The 13779-nt window shown below is 60.4% G+C and overlaps 1 protein-coding gene across 1 annotated transcript in view; it reads right to left on the reverse strand.

Moving 5' to 3' along the window:
- The window catches only part of MROH1 (maestro heat like repeat family member 1), a 35446-nt gene that overhangs the window by 6098 nt on the left and 15569 nt on the right, over positions 1 to 13779 (reverse strand). Inside the window, exons 18-33 of the mRNA XM_006775165.2 lie at positions 13607 to 13659; positions 13124 to 13231; positions 12575 to 12694; positions 12228 to 12350; positions 11360 to 11506; positions 11246 to 11272; positions 10223 to 10345; positions 9955 to 10034; positions 9745 to 9856; positions 9542 to 9637; positions 8889 to 8993; positions 6832 to 6967; positions 6615 to 6727; positions 6130 to 6282; positions 2829 to 2983; positions 7 to 24 (exon numbers count right to left, since the gene is read on the reverse strand). Coding sequence (XP_006775228.1) covers positions 7 to 24; positions 2829 to 2983; positions 6130 to 6282; positions 6615 to 6727; positions 6832 to 6967; positions 8889 to 8993; positions 9542 to 9637; positions 9745 to 9856; positions 9955 to 10034; positions 10223 to 10345; positions 11246 to 11272; positions 11360 to 11506; positions 12228 to 12350; positions 12575 to 12694; positions 13124 to 13231; positions 13607 to 13659 — 1669 coding nt within the window. The remainder of the gene's footprint in view (positions 1 to 6; positions 25 to 2828; positions 2984 to 6129; positions 6283 to 6614; positions 6728 to 6831; positions 6968 to 8888; positions 8994 to 9541; positions 9638 to 9744; positions 9857 to 9954; positions 10035 to 10222; positions 10346 to 11245; positions 11273 to 11359; positions 11507 to 12227; positions 12351 to 12574; positions 12695 to 13123; positions 13232 to 13606; positions 13660 to 13779) is intronic.

Consider the following 13779-nt stretch of genomic DNA (forward strand, 5'->3'; position numbering starts at 1 on the left):
GCCCGCCACAGGGAGCAGGTGTGGCTGGGGCAAGGAGGGTGGTCACCGTGAGGCCACTGCCAGCCCCAGCTAAACCCCCCATATGCCCACCACACTCAGCTCCAGCCAGGGGGAAATGGTGCCCTGAACTCAGACCTAAACCCACACCTCGCCTGACCCCAGGGGTCCATAAACAGAGGGCCTCAGTGAGGCGGTGGGAGGGGTCCCGGGAGCATCTACAAAGCGCGCAGCACGTGGCTGAGACCAGGCACACGGAAGTCAGCCTGTGAGAGAAGCAGACGCCCCTGCAGTCGGGGCTCAGACGCACAGGAGACGGCTCTGATGTCAGCGTGTGTACAGAGGAAGTGACACCAAATACCTGACAGAACGGGAAACTCTAAAAACGGAAGAGAAGCAACAGCCCTTTAGGAAGAGGGGCAGCGCTACTTGGTGGGCACGTGTGCAGCCTGGACGCAACAGAAGGTAGAAACAGGGACCTGGAGGATGGATGGGAGGAGCCAGCAGGACCCAGCGTGGGGAGAGGCCACGGTGGGTCAAGAAGACGGAACTGGAAGGTCTACAGGCACTGACCTGGGCCCCAGGAGCAGAGAAAGAGACTGAAAGAAGCAGGCTGGAGTGTCCAGAACGCAGGAAGCTCAGCGCTGCCCAGCAGAATCCAAGGACCCCGGGGCCCAAGCCAAAACGTGCACAAGCCAGCGACAAGGGATGGCTCCTGCGCATCCCAGGAGAGCACGTGGCCCCTCAGACAGCTCGCCAGTGAGACTCAGGGGCCACAGGCAGCACATCATCTGACACAGTGGTCACCGATGGTGGTCTGTGAGGGCCGAAAGGTTGGCGACCGCTGATCTCACACACACATTGAAAAAAAAACTTGCTAAACCAGAATTCCAAACGCTGCAAACAGTCAAGAAGGCAGCAAACGAATACATTCCAGGCCCTGGCCAGTGTGGCTCACTGGGTTGGGCATCGTCCTGTACACTGAAGGTTTGATTCTCGGTCAGGGCATATGCCCAGGTTTCAGCTCGATCCCCAGTGGGAGGTATGGGGGAGGCAGCTGATCGATTTTTGCTCTCACGTCAATGTTTCTCTCCCCCTATCCTTTCTTCTTTCTCAAAACAAAAAATCAAATTAAAAAACACACCAAACTAAACAAAAACAAGTACATCTCAGCTGACAAAGTCCAGCGTTTGCAGCAGCAGACCCTCAGCAAGGGAGCCCTGGAGGAAGCTCTTCAAGTGGGAGGAGAGTGAGGGGCCGAGTTGTAGAGTGAGGAGCAAAACCTGGTGGCCCTATGGAAAGACGCACACACCAACCAGGATGGCGAGGACACACCCAGGGGACATGGGCGGTGGGCAGATTAACGGCCCATCCCCTGGCACCCTGGGCCGCCACACACTGCTGTGGGAACAAGGGGGCATGCTGGGCCCAATAACATGTTCCTCATGGACACTGAGACCGACCTTCACGTGATTTCACGTCTTGAAACATGCTCCTGATTTTCTCCAACCACTGATACGTGTGAGACTCGTTCTTAGCTCACAGGCTGTGTAAAAACGGGCACGTGAGATGGGGGGTAGGGCTGCACATGCCAACTCTGACCCAGTCAGCCCATTCCTGTCCTAGCCGGGTGCCCACAGGACACCAAGTGACCAGAAAGAAAGAGCGACCACACATGCGCCAGAGACAGCACATCCACAGGCTCCATCCACCAGGCCGCCCACGTCACCACGGAACCCTGTGACGACCTCAGGCTCCTCTGTGTAAGTGATGCCCCCATGAAAACTGAAGCAAAGGGATGGACAAAGAGCCACATGCAAAAATGGACAGGCACCACCCCAGAATGATCACCCAGGAGCTACGGTGACACTGGGCGGGCGGCTCCATGCAGGCACCTCCCGTGCCCACGTGGTCATTTTTTTTTTTAATATATTTTATTGATTTGTTACAGAGAGGAAGGGAGAGAGAGGGAAACATCGATGAGAGAGAAACATCGATCAGCTGCCTCCTGCACATCTCCTACTGGGGATGTGTCCGCAACCCAGGTACATGCCCTTGACCGGAATCGAACCCGGGACCTTTCAGTCCACAGGCCGACGCTCTATCCACTCAGCCAAACCGGTTTCGGCCACGTGGTCATTTTTAAAACAACCACTGAAGGGACAGAGGCAGAGTGTACAACCCCCAAAGCAACTGAGTGGAACAGATGACGTTCCAGCTGCATCAGCAAGATGATGAGGCCTGAGATGGGAGGACAGAGGAGGTACCAGGCAAGCGCTAAGATGCGCCTCAACGCAAACCCTCGCCAGTGAGGAGAGGTGCTTCGCCAGGTGATGGCTGTGGAGCGAGCGCAAAAGCAAGGCTGACAGGACCCGCAACGCAAGGAGCACAGGGTCTCCAAGTGACAGTGGACCTCCATCCATAATGAAGCCAGCAAAGAAGGGAGCGCGGGCAGCAACGACCACCAATAGGGTGATGTGGTGGAGGAGACGCGGGGGACAGGAGGATGGGCACCGATGGGAGCTCGGGAGCTGGGAGTGCGACACGGGGGACGGGAATCCCTTCCTGGCTCAGAGTGAGGGCCAGGCCCCAGGGTCTGCTCACAGATGGGGGTGACACCCTACAGAGACAGGCCAGGAGAAGTGGATGGCACAGCTCGTGACCGTGAGCCCAGGGTGCCCACTGAAACCTAGAGGGTGTCTCCCCCCCGCAGGGCCTGGGGTCTTGCTGGCTCCCAAAAGGAGGCACCAAGTGCAGAGGCAGGTGGAAACTGGGGGCGCAGGTACCCCCGAGCCCGGTGCCCACCCCAGCAGCTGGTGGACACCTGGTACCTGTCGAAGGGCAGGGGGCTGCCCAGGAGGCTGGTCACCACGGCCACGCAGTGCTGGGAGGCCAGGACATACACGCTGTGCTGGGCGGACTGCAGCACGTGCTCCTCGCGGGTCTCCTGCAGCCTGGAACGCAGCACACTCATGATCTCGGGCACCTGCGGGCGGGGGGCGCTGGTCAGGCCTGGAAGCAGGCAGCCCGGGGGCCAGGTGCTGTCCATATGGGGTTGGTGGGCAGCCCAGGAGCTGCAGGGCCCCTCGTGGGGCTGGGGCCGAGACGGGAGCCTGGTGCCCTCTGGATCTGTGTGGAGCACTGAGGCCAACAGGCTCTGACATTCTATTTAGGGTGTCCCAGCTTCAGGCGCTCTGACCAAGGCAAAGGCGGGCAGCGGGTGGGGATGCAGGAGAGAGAGGAGAGGCTGACCAATCCCCAGACTGAGGCTGGGATGGGCCAGGAGAGGGAGGGCCGTGGCCCCCACTGCAGAAGCCACCGGTGAGGCAACCAGAGCGAGAAGCCTCCTCAGCACCAGGGGGGCCCTACTGGCCTCCAGCAGGCTCCGCATGGCCTCATCATTCTGGGTCCCCTGCCCTCAGCAGGTGCTGGCCCCGACCGCAGGGACCCCCACGGCATGCTGCACACCTGGAAAACACCGTGGTCTGAGGTGAAAAATGGGGAGACAGAGCTGCGGGGACAGGGCTGCTGGCAGACGGTGCACTCCACCCACCGCTGGGTCCTGGGCAGGGCTGGCCAAGCCACCTGCCCCATGGGACCTCGAGAAGGCGTGGTGTGGCTGACGTGAACCCTCCCAGGCCAGGCCTCGCCTGCTCTTCCATGCAGTGTGTGCATGGGGTCCCCTCTCAAAGGGCTGGTGAACAGCGACACCTCGAGTACAGAACGGGGGCCACTCTCCATGCCCCTTCCCAGAACCTGGGCATGGCCATGTCTCCTGGACCCGACGCCTCTGCTCCCAGCTCGGGCAGCGTGGCAGTGGGAGGTGCTGAGCCTGAGCTGTGCTTCCTGCCCAGGCCTTCTCCCGCCTCCCCAACAACTGAGGTGAGGAGCCTGCTGTGTGGCCCGTCTTGCCCTCTGTTCTTTACAATGTGCTCTCCTTTGCGATCATGGGTCACATGTCACCTGCTAGAACCACATTTTCTGACCTGATGTCAGAGGAAGTGTCCAGGTGTCTCCTAGAGGTCCCCCTGCCAAGCTCTCTCATGCAGGAAGGGAAATGCGGCCCATGTGATCCCCGTGGGCACCAGGCACTAGAGGCCACGTCACTGCAGCTGAGGTGTCAGGAGGCAGATCTGCTAAGGATGAGCCTGAGAGTCAGGAACCCTGCTCGTGTCTGACCCTGAGCTGGAAGGAGATGGCTCGACAGCTTTCCCCCAGGAGCCCAGCAGCTGGCTCTGCATGTGGGGCGCCTGCCTTTGCCAAGAACGGGGTGGTGGGGGGAGACCCAAAGTTATAAAACTCCTAGAAGAAAATGGGGAAAGCTTTATGACCCTGGATTTGGCGATGGTTTCTTTGACACCAACAGCAAAAATAGACATGGAACACATCAAACTTCTATGCATCAAAGGACACAATCAACAGAGTGAAAAGGCAACCTACAGAATGGGGAAACATACTTGCAAGTCGTACACTTGGTAAGGGGCTAACATACAGAATATATAAAGAACTCATACAACTCAACAACAAAATCACACAGCCTGATTTACAAGGAGGAAAAGGACTTGAATAGACATTCCTCCAAAGAAGGCATACAAATGGTCAACACGCCCATGAAAAGACGCTCAGCATCACCTACGGTGAGGGAAATGGAAATCGCAACCACAGGGGAGCCCTGGCCACTGTGGGTCAGCGGTTAGAGCGTTGGCCCGCACCCCACAGGATCTAGAGTTTGATTCCCGCCGGGCAAGGGCATGTACCTGGGTTGCATGTTCAATCCCCGGCCCTGGTGGGGGCACATGTGGGAGGCAACAAATCCACGTGTCTCTCTCACATTGATGTTTCTCTCTCTTCCACGGTCTCTAGAAATCAATGGAAAAAAGTATCCTCGGTAAGGATGGACGAAAAGCCCACAGGAGATGCCACTTCACACTCATCCGAAGGGCTATACAACAAAAGGGCCATAATCAGTGTCCACGAGGATGGAGAGAAATTGGAACCCTCAGGCACTGTTGGTGGGAATGCAAACTGGTGCAACTACTATGGAAAACAGGATGGTGGTTCCTCAAAAAACTCAAAACAGATTTACCATATGACCTGCAATTCCACTCCTGGGTGTCTACCCAAAAGAACAGAAAACGAATGCAAAGAAGATATTTACACACCATGTTCACAGCCTTATTCTTAAAATAGAAGCTAAGAGCTGGAAGCGACCCAAGTGTCTGTCGACAGCTGAAAGGAAAGACACGACATGGAACGCTATGAGTGCACTGGGGCCACCAATGGCCACTGCTTCCAGCTGGCCAGTCCCTCTCCACCTGCCCAGAGCCACAGGACACCTTCCTACTGCTCACATCTGACCTGGAAAAAAACGCAAAATAAAATCCAAACCTTCGCCCAGCAAACCCCGACTGTCACAGCTGTGCCTTTGTCCCAACTTCCTGCCATACTTCCCCTCCCAGGTCCTGAGGCCACCACCACCCCTGCCTGAGTGCCCGTTCCTCTCCAGCCTTACACCACACAGGGCCCTTCTGCTGCTAATCCCCATCAGCAAATTGCCTGCTCACCCTCCCAGAGAAAAAGACATTTGCGACACCCAACAGAAAATTCGTGTCCACAGGTATCACATACCACTGCAAATCAGTGAGAAAGGCCAGACAACCCAGGAGACAGATGGGCCCAGCCTGCTGGGTCGCTGGAGGGACCAGGAAAGGTGTGCAGAAACGCAACTAGAACTCATGGAAAGCCAAGGCACACCCACCAGAAAGGGGCCCACCCTCGCACTCTGGGGGCCACCTGAGACAGGGAGCCTCCAACCTGCAGTCGTTGTGGGGAGTCGCCCAGGCCAGTGTGAACCTCAGCGGCCTCTGGGTGAGCCTGCTGGGGGCCCTCTACGCAGGCGCCTTCGACTCTCAGCCTGAGGCCTCACCAGCTCCCAGCTCCACCCCGCGCAGCCCTGTGCTTCCCGGTTCCTTTCCCCACCTCACTTTCTGAACAGAGTGACTTCTGCCAAACTCTAACCTCAGTCTTCACACAAGAGAATTTGTCCCTATTAGACCCGCAGGGAAAGGGGGTAGAGCAGGGAGCCCCCACTTCCCCCGCCCCTGCCCCACAGGCCCAGACAGCCCGCCCCACCTTCTCCAGCAGCATGCCGCCCCGGTCCTTCAGCAGGCAGTTGATCATGACCGTGGCCGCTCGGGAGCAGTTCTTGTCGGGGTCTCCCAGGCTCTCAAACAAGGTGAGCAAGAGGTTGATGAGCTGATCGGGCGGGAGGCGCTTCGCGATGATCTGGGAAGAGGGCTGTGGTCAGCAGAGCAGAGGAAGGGCTTCCAGACCTAGTGCCTCTGGGCGGGGCCAGCGCCGTTCAGCCTTCAGGTCCCTCCAGCCTCCACACCCTCTTCCTGGCCCTGCGCTGTCAGGAGCTCCTGCCGGGTGCCGGGGGCTATGGCCCCGTCAGAGAAGCCCCAACTCCCCACTGGAGCCTGGTGCTCCCATCCCTGTGCCCCAAGCCCACTGCCCTGCTCTGCACCCCGTCCAGCGCCCTGCACCCCGCGCCCACGATGCAAGTCCCTCCCAGCCCAGACCACGAGCGGCCTCCCTCTGTGGGCGCCTGCAGGCACCTGAGCGATGCTGTGGCAGGCGTGGAAGAGGATGGCGGGGTCGGGGTGCACAAGGCCGTCTTTGAGGGTGAGGAGCCGCTCGGCCACATCGTCCCGGTAGTCACGGGAGAAGCCTGCGGAGGCAGGAGGCACGTGGAGCTGGGCAGGACCTCCCTGGCCACCCGGGGCCCAGACTGCTCCTCATCCCTCCAGCACCTCTGCCCAGCCAGAGGCTCACCCTCGTAGCCCAGCTGGAGGTAGAGCAGGGAGTAGACACAGCTCACGGCCTCCTGGCGGGTGGCAGGCCACAGGTCCGCACACCGTGGGGAGAAGAGGCCGACGAGGAGGCCCAGGTTGTGGAAGGGCACCAGGGCCTGGAGAGGAGGGGTGGGAGGTGCTGTGGGGACACTGGGGCGGGGGGCAGCCAGAGAGGGGAGCTGGGGCCCTGGGAATGTAGGGGGAGGGCAGGTGCTGCCTGTACCAGTTAGGCCCAGCTCAGACCATACACAGTCTACTGGGGCACCTAAGAGGGCCAAGCAGGAGACAAAGATGGAGCCCCACAGGCAGCAGAGGGGGCAGGGCTCTGATGAGTCCTCCAACCCCCATGGGAAACCCCCTCCCCCAGAGGGCAAATCCCACCAGAGGAGGGAAACTGCAGGCCCCTTCACCCTCGCTGGTCCTGGTCCCGTTTTTCAGGGCACTTTCTTCTCTCCTCAAACACTGAGCCTTGAGTCCTGCCCTGGGCCTTTCAACACCAGTTACAACCCCCAACTCACACCCCTCAGCCTTCCTGCCCCCTGCCCCCTTCTGGTCCTGGAGCCACCAGCCTGGGGATTCGTGGGAGGAGGGAGGCTGGAGTATTGGGCAAAGAACCCGGGGGCCAGCTGCTGCTCTGGCGAGGTCAGATGTCTGTTACAGCTGGACGGGGTCCTGTGAAGACCAGGCACGAGAGCCTGAGGGGGAAAGCCTGGCCATGCACACACGGAAGGCAAGAGCCATTGGGAGACCTGGCAGATCTGGCCACATGAAGAATGAGAGCTTGGGCACATTTTTAAAAAATAGTAAAACAGCAAGAGAAAAAGCCTACAATCACCCTGATCGATGGAAAAAAGGCATCTGGCAACCTCGTCTGTGCTCCTGATAAAAGTCCTCATTAAGACCTTGGCCGGGTAGCTCAGTGGGTTGGAGCGCCGTCCCTAATGCCAAGGCTGCAGGTGTGACCCCTGGTCAGCACACATACAAGCAGCATCCAAGGGACGCAGAAATCAGTGGGACAAGTGCAGGGCTCACTCTCTCTCTCCCCTTTTCTCACTCAGATCAATAAATTTCAAAATCAAAGTCCTCATTAAAATATGTGGATGTGTGGAGCATGAGAAAGAGTAAACGTGGCCCAGCAGGTCAAGCCTTGGGCTCAGCAGCGAAACTTCCCAGGAGGGGGTGTCGTCTCGTCGTGTCCCCAGCGTGCTGGATGGAGAAGGGACGAAGGTGCAAGTACCGGGGGAAAGCCAAAGCCCCAGCGTTTGAAAGGGGATATGCAGCCTGGGATGATAATCTGAGAAGCACAGGAAACTCGCTAAAAGCTCATTACAAGTAACAGAGGAGTCTTGCAAACTCCCGTTCCCTCCATAGCAACAATCAGCAGTACTTAGGCCCCGAGAACAGTGACACTGACAACCACCGCTACCCTGGGGAGGGCTGGAGGCGCCCACCCTCAGCCGCTCCTGGTGCAACTACTGTCCTCGGGTCCCGTCACAGCTGCCACAGGAGTGCCAGGGCTGTGCCACAGGAACCCCAAACCACCTGCAGGACGGCCTCGCAGGACACTGGAATTCTGGGAGAGCGCACACACGAGCTCCGAGTGTCTCACCAAACACTGAAATGCACACACTGGCTCTCAGGCCAGCTCCAACCACCTGCGGAGCTGTCCCCGTCCCTGCCTTTTCCAAACATCCCCTGTGGTCAGCTCCGTCTTTGCCTACCTGCTGCTTCTGCCTCCAAAGCCCTCATCTTCTCTACACCCCACTCCCCAGCACGTGTCCCCTCACTTGGGGACCATAATACACATCAGTCCTGGGTGATATGTGGGCTCCGTCAGACTGAACTCCGAGTGGCCAGCCCCGAGGACACTCCTGGCCCTGACCGGCCTTCGTCCACGTCTTCAGAAAGAGCACGGACACTGTCGGTGTGGGATAAGAGGGGGCAGGAGGGCAGCCGACGCAGGCCCCAACCATGGGACCCGGGAATGGGATGCCCAGGAAGGTGGGGGCAACTGTGTGGTCACTGCCTGTTACTCACACTGACGTGCAGGTGCTCCAGGAAGAACTGCAGCAGACAAGCGCTCAGGCCCAGCGCCCGCACCCGCTCGTAGCCCCGCGGGGACTTGATCCACGGGCTCAGGTGCTGGGGAAGATGGGGGTTTCACACAGGTGCCCAGGGGATAGCCCAGGAGGCAGGGGCCTGTGCACAGTGGGCAGGTCAGCGGCCCTGCCAGGCCACCCTTCCAAGCTTCAGGGGCCAACAGGCCACATCAGGGTGGGTCACCACAGCTGCAGCTCAACCCTGTCCTGCTGGCCTGGATCACACACATGGCCCCCCAGGTGGACCCAGAGCTGGACCTACAGAGGGATGGGGAGTTCCCAGGGAGGGAGACAGCATGGCCACCACCTGCCATCCCGGCATCTCGATGGCCCCAGACGATCAGAAGCTCACATCTGGGGCACCTGCAGGGTCTCTGCCTCCCAGCACCATGAGATGAAGGAAATGCAGGAATGGGCTCCAGGCCCCATCTGGGTGAGGGCCCACCCCACCTGCACACCTACCCACAAACCCCAGTTGCAGAAAGCACCAAATGACCCCTGTGCTGCCCTGGGGCAAGGCGGGCCCTGAGAAATAATGGAGGGTTGGCTGCCAGGTGCCCACTCCCCCGGACCGTGCACCTCATTGCACACCTCCACCATGAGCTGCAGGCCCTGGGGGGTCATGTTCCGCCGAAGGATGCTCCTCAGCAGATCCTCAAGGGCGTGCATGGTGTCCAGGTATAGGAACTGGAGGGCGGGAAGGGGGTGCCAGCCCATGAGTGACCACACCGCCCACCGCAGCCTCTCCTCTGCCCCCACAGACATGGGCGGGGGTGAGGGGCACGTGGAGATACCTCCTGGGGACCACCCTCCCCCTCGGGCTCGGGCGGCACAGCCATGACGCTGTGCAGACAGCTGTGGATTAGGTCCGACTGCACCTGCTCTTCCAGCTCAGGCTCCAGGGAGCTGAGGGGTAAGTTAAGGGTGGGGTCTGTCCAGCCACACACACCCTCACGTGACCCTGTGCCCTCACCCCAGGAGCCCATGCCCAGAGGAAAGGATACACCAGGTGGGTGCAGGCGAGCATGGCCTTCTTCCGAATGGGTGTTCGCAAGGAGTCTGGGGGCTCTGCCTTGATGAAGTCCTGAGGGGCAGCCCGTGACAGCCCTGAGCCAAAGCACCGGCTCTCCTCCCCTTCCAGCTCCCATCAGGCTGTGCCAAGTAGGTGCTGGGCCCTCACTGCACATGCCCCAGCCTCCCCAGACCCGCCTCCCCTCGTCCGAGTCAGCACCTTGCAGCCACCCCAGGCACCCCAGACCCGTGCGGCCTCACCATCATCTGGGCCACCAGCTCTGCCTTTCTCGTGAAGTGGAAGGAGCCGGCCTGCGCACTGCTGCAGATGGCCTGGCACACCATGCACACGCTCTGGACAAGGCACAGCTGCAGGCCCGGGTCCTGCAGGGACAGCAGGCTGCAGGAAGCCGCCGACACCTGCTCCCCCGCCACTGCCCCTGGGTCCACAGGGCTGAGCCCATAAAGGAGGCTGCCCACAGCAAGAGGCCAGACCACACGCCCCTGTTCTTAAGGGCTTGTCAAAGCCACAAGGACAAGAGAGCGCCTGTGAAGGCACCTTGAGGCACTCAGCTCTCTGCCTGGCCCAGGCCCTGAGGCCCTGGTCATGGCCGTGGGCAGGCCCTACAGGCAGATGGTGAGCTCTGTCCCGTGTCCCCTGCACCCTGTGGCTGGAAGGGCCCCCGAGGTGGGAGAAGGAAGCACACCCAAGAAGAGCCCCACCAGATGGGGATGCCCCTGCCTGTCCCCCTAAACTGGCCTCTGAGGATTTGGGGAAGGTAGTGAGGACAGCTATCTGGGGGCATGGGTGGAGCCCCCCACTCTAATGGGCTGAGGGGGACGACTCTTAGGACAGCCCCTCCCCCAGCAGCCCCAGGAGAACAGAGCGTCTGTCTTCGAGGCGAGGGCCTGGTGGTCACAGAAGGGCTTCCGGGTTAGTGCCAGCGGTCCCAGCGGGAAACATGTTAGTGAGGCCAGAGGCCACTGTCGCTGGCTCAGAGCTTAGCCCTTTCCAGGAGCAGCTGTGAGGCTGGCCCCGTGAACATTGGGGACTGGAGCCAGGAGAGGGACTGAGGTCCACAGCTCCCTGCCCTGCCTGCCAACCTGCCACCACTACTCAAGGGGCAGAGGCCCTCTCTTCCCACTGCCATCCAGGGCCAGGCCAGAGCGGGGAGGGGCTGCTCCCAGGTACATGAGGGCGCCCCCTGGCTCCTCCCGTGAAGCCCAGCCCAGCCCAGCAGAGAGAGAAAAGCACAGTCCACACTCATCTCCTACACACTGTACCTTGGTCTCTACCTTTATTCCCAGAACCTGAACAACAAAAAGTGAGAGGCATTAAAATGTGCGATGCCAGGTCGTGGCGTCAGTGCCCACCCTGGACGCCCGCCCTGTGCCCACCTTGGTGCTGAAGCACTGAAACATATTCCGCAGGATGTCGGACTCGGCCCTGGCCAGCACCAGCTCACGGGGGGCCTGCGCCGCCACGTGCCCGTAGCACAGGATCAGCGTGCCCTTCACTTTGTCTACGTCATTATCGCTCCGGTCCTGGGCGTGGGGGGCAGCAGGCCTCAATCACACAGTCAGCCCCTCTGCCCCGTCCCGCATCCCACACCCCACACAGGAGGCCTCCCATGCAAGCCCCAAGTCCCCCTGGAAGACGGCAGGGCTGCCAGCAACATCAAAGGCTTAACCGACCACACCAGCCCTAGGGAGAGCCCCTCCATTGGGAACAGCAGGACAAGCCAGATCTAGGTTCTTTGGGCACCAAGGGACAAAGATCAAAGGTCTGAGCAGGGAACAAGGTGGGAGGGTCAAGCAGGAGGAAGCCGAGCCAGGGTCTCTTCTGTCCGTGGGGCCTGCCCACACCTACACACACTCAAGTGTGGGCCAGCCCCGTGCAAGCAGCCCAGCCCTGAGAGTCTGTGACTGGGACAGGCCTCGGGTACAGGCACCCAGTCCTGCTGTAATGGGTTTTGGCAAGAACACAGCCTCTACCGGCCACCAGGGGGCAGAGATGAACAGACAGCCAGGGGAGGCGGCAGCTTTCATCCTGCCACCCAGACTGGGGGAGGGCTGGGTGCCCCTTGTCACCGGCTGAGGGGGAACCCACACTCAGTCGCCCCACCCACGAGGAAGCAGAGGCTGGATGCAGCTCTCCACCCCACCCCTGGCCTGCAGGGCACCCAGAGCCAAGCCGCCCCACCACCCCAGACGCTAGAACCCAGGCCAGTCCCACCAGACCTCCTCCCCGGACCGACTGCTGCACCTTAAAAATGTTGAAGATGCCAATGGATTTTCTGAACACATCCGACCTCACAAAGTCCTCCAGCTGGGCCAGGGTGTCGTCCAGGTGGGAGATGGCACAGATCCCAAAGCAACAGGCCAGGCCCTGGGGAGGTGCACGGGGCACTCACACTGGGCAGGGATAGACAGGGGCTTGGGGGTGAGGACAGGAGCAGCATGCATTATGCATGCACACTGCACACACCATAGGGCTGCATCTGTGCACAGCACACACGTATGCACTCACACTCACTAGTGCCTAAGGGAGGACAGCGAGCACTGCCAGCCAGCCGTGGGCCCAGGGCTTTGGGGGTGGGGGGGTGCTGGCACCTCGCGCTCGGCCTCCTCCTGGTATCTGGCTGTCTCCAGCAGCTCCTGCAGGAGTTTCCTCACCACGTCCTTACTGGAAGCAGCACCCAGGGTGGTCCCCACACATTTGTACAGGAAGTTCTGCAGCAAACCAGGGCGTGCACTGTGCGGGTGCCGGTGGAGGGCGGCCCGGCACTGCCAGCCAACGTGGGAGGGGCTGTTGGGAACCCGTGGTTCTGGCCACTGCCTGAGCGGGGAGTCTCCAGCCACCAGCCACTACGAGGCGGCTCATAGGCCTTCTCTTCTCAGCTCTGCCAGAGCCACAAGGGCCCAGAGGTGGGCTCAGGCACCAAGTGACACAGAATCTAAGCCTAGGAACTTGGACTGAAGGACTATGCCCAGAAAACCTCAGCAGGCTATTCGCCCCCACTTTCCCAGGGTGCCCCCGACCTGGGCACCTTCTCTTGGACCCCTCTCATATCTTCCCCTGGGGCTTCCTCCCCCCACACACACCTTCTCCTGGGGCTCCCCCCGCCCGCACCTTCTCCTGGGGCTTCCTCCCCCCCGCACCTTCTCCTGGGGCATCCCGTTGTAGCAGGGTAGCTGCTTGCACATCTCCAGGCTCAGCTGGCAGATCCATGTGTTGTCAGACACGACAGCAAGACTGTCCCGAAGGAACTGCAGGCAGGAGCAACAGGGAGGCTGGGAACTTGGCCTCCCAAACAGGCTGGGGAGGGTGGTCCTGTGCCATGGTTCTGAATGGTGGTAGGTGACCCTCGAGTCCAGGCAGACATGCAATGAGTTAGGGTGCAGACAGCTCTGGGCCAGGCAATGGAAGACAGAAGGCGCCGTGGCCAGGCAGCTCAAAGCCCCTGTAATCTGGCTGTCAGAGCAGGACGGCAACCTGTGACAGTCCTCACCCCAGACACCCATCTGTCCCTCCCCCAGGCAGGCCACTCAGTCAAGGCAGGTGTCACAACCCTAGAAAGTTACAGCCCCCCAGCTCTCCCCACCCAGGCTGGCCACACCTCAGTCTCTTCTCCGTTCTCTCACCACCAGCAGCTTTTCCTCCCATTCCTTCTGTGACAGGGTCTTCGCAGTATGTTCTGCAATGACAACCACCAGTCAGCCTGCCAGGCAGGACCGTCACACAGACAAGAATGAAGTGTTCAGAACACCCAGCCCAGGCCCCGCCCAGCACCCCCACCTGACTCAGGCCCCTCCCA

The sequence above is a fragment of the Myotis davidii genome, unplaced genomic scaffold (genome assembly GCF_000327345.1).
Source record: "Myotis davidii unplaced genomic scaffold, ASM32734v1 scaffold1509, whole genome shotgun sequence".
NCBI classification, from domain to species: domain Eukaryota; kingdom Metazoa; phylum Chordata; class Mammalia; order Chiroptera; family Vespertilionidae; genus Myotis; species Myotis davidii.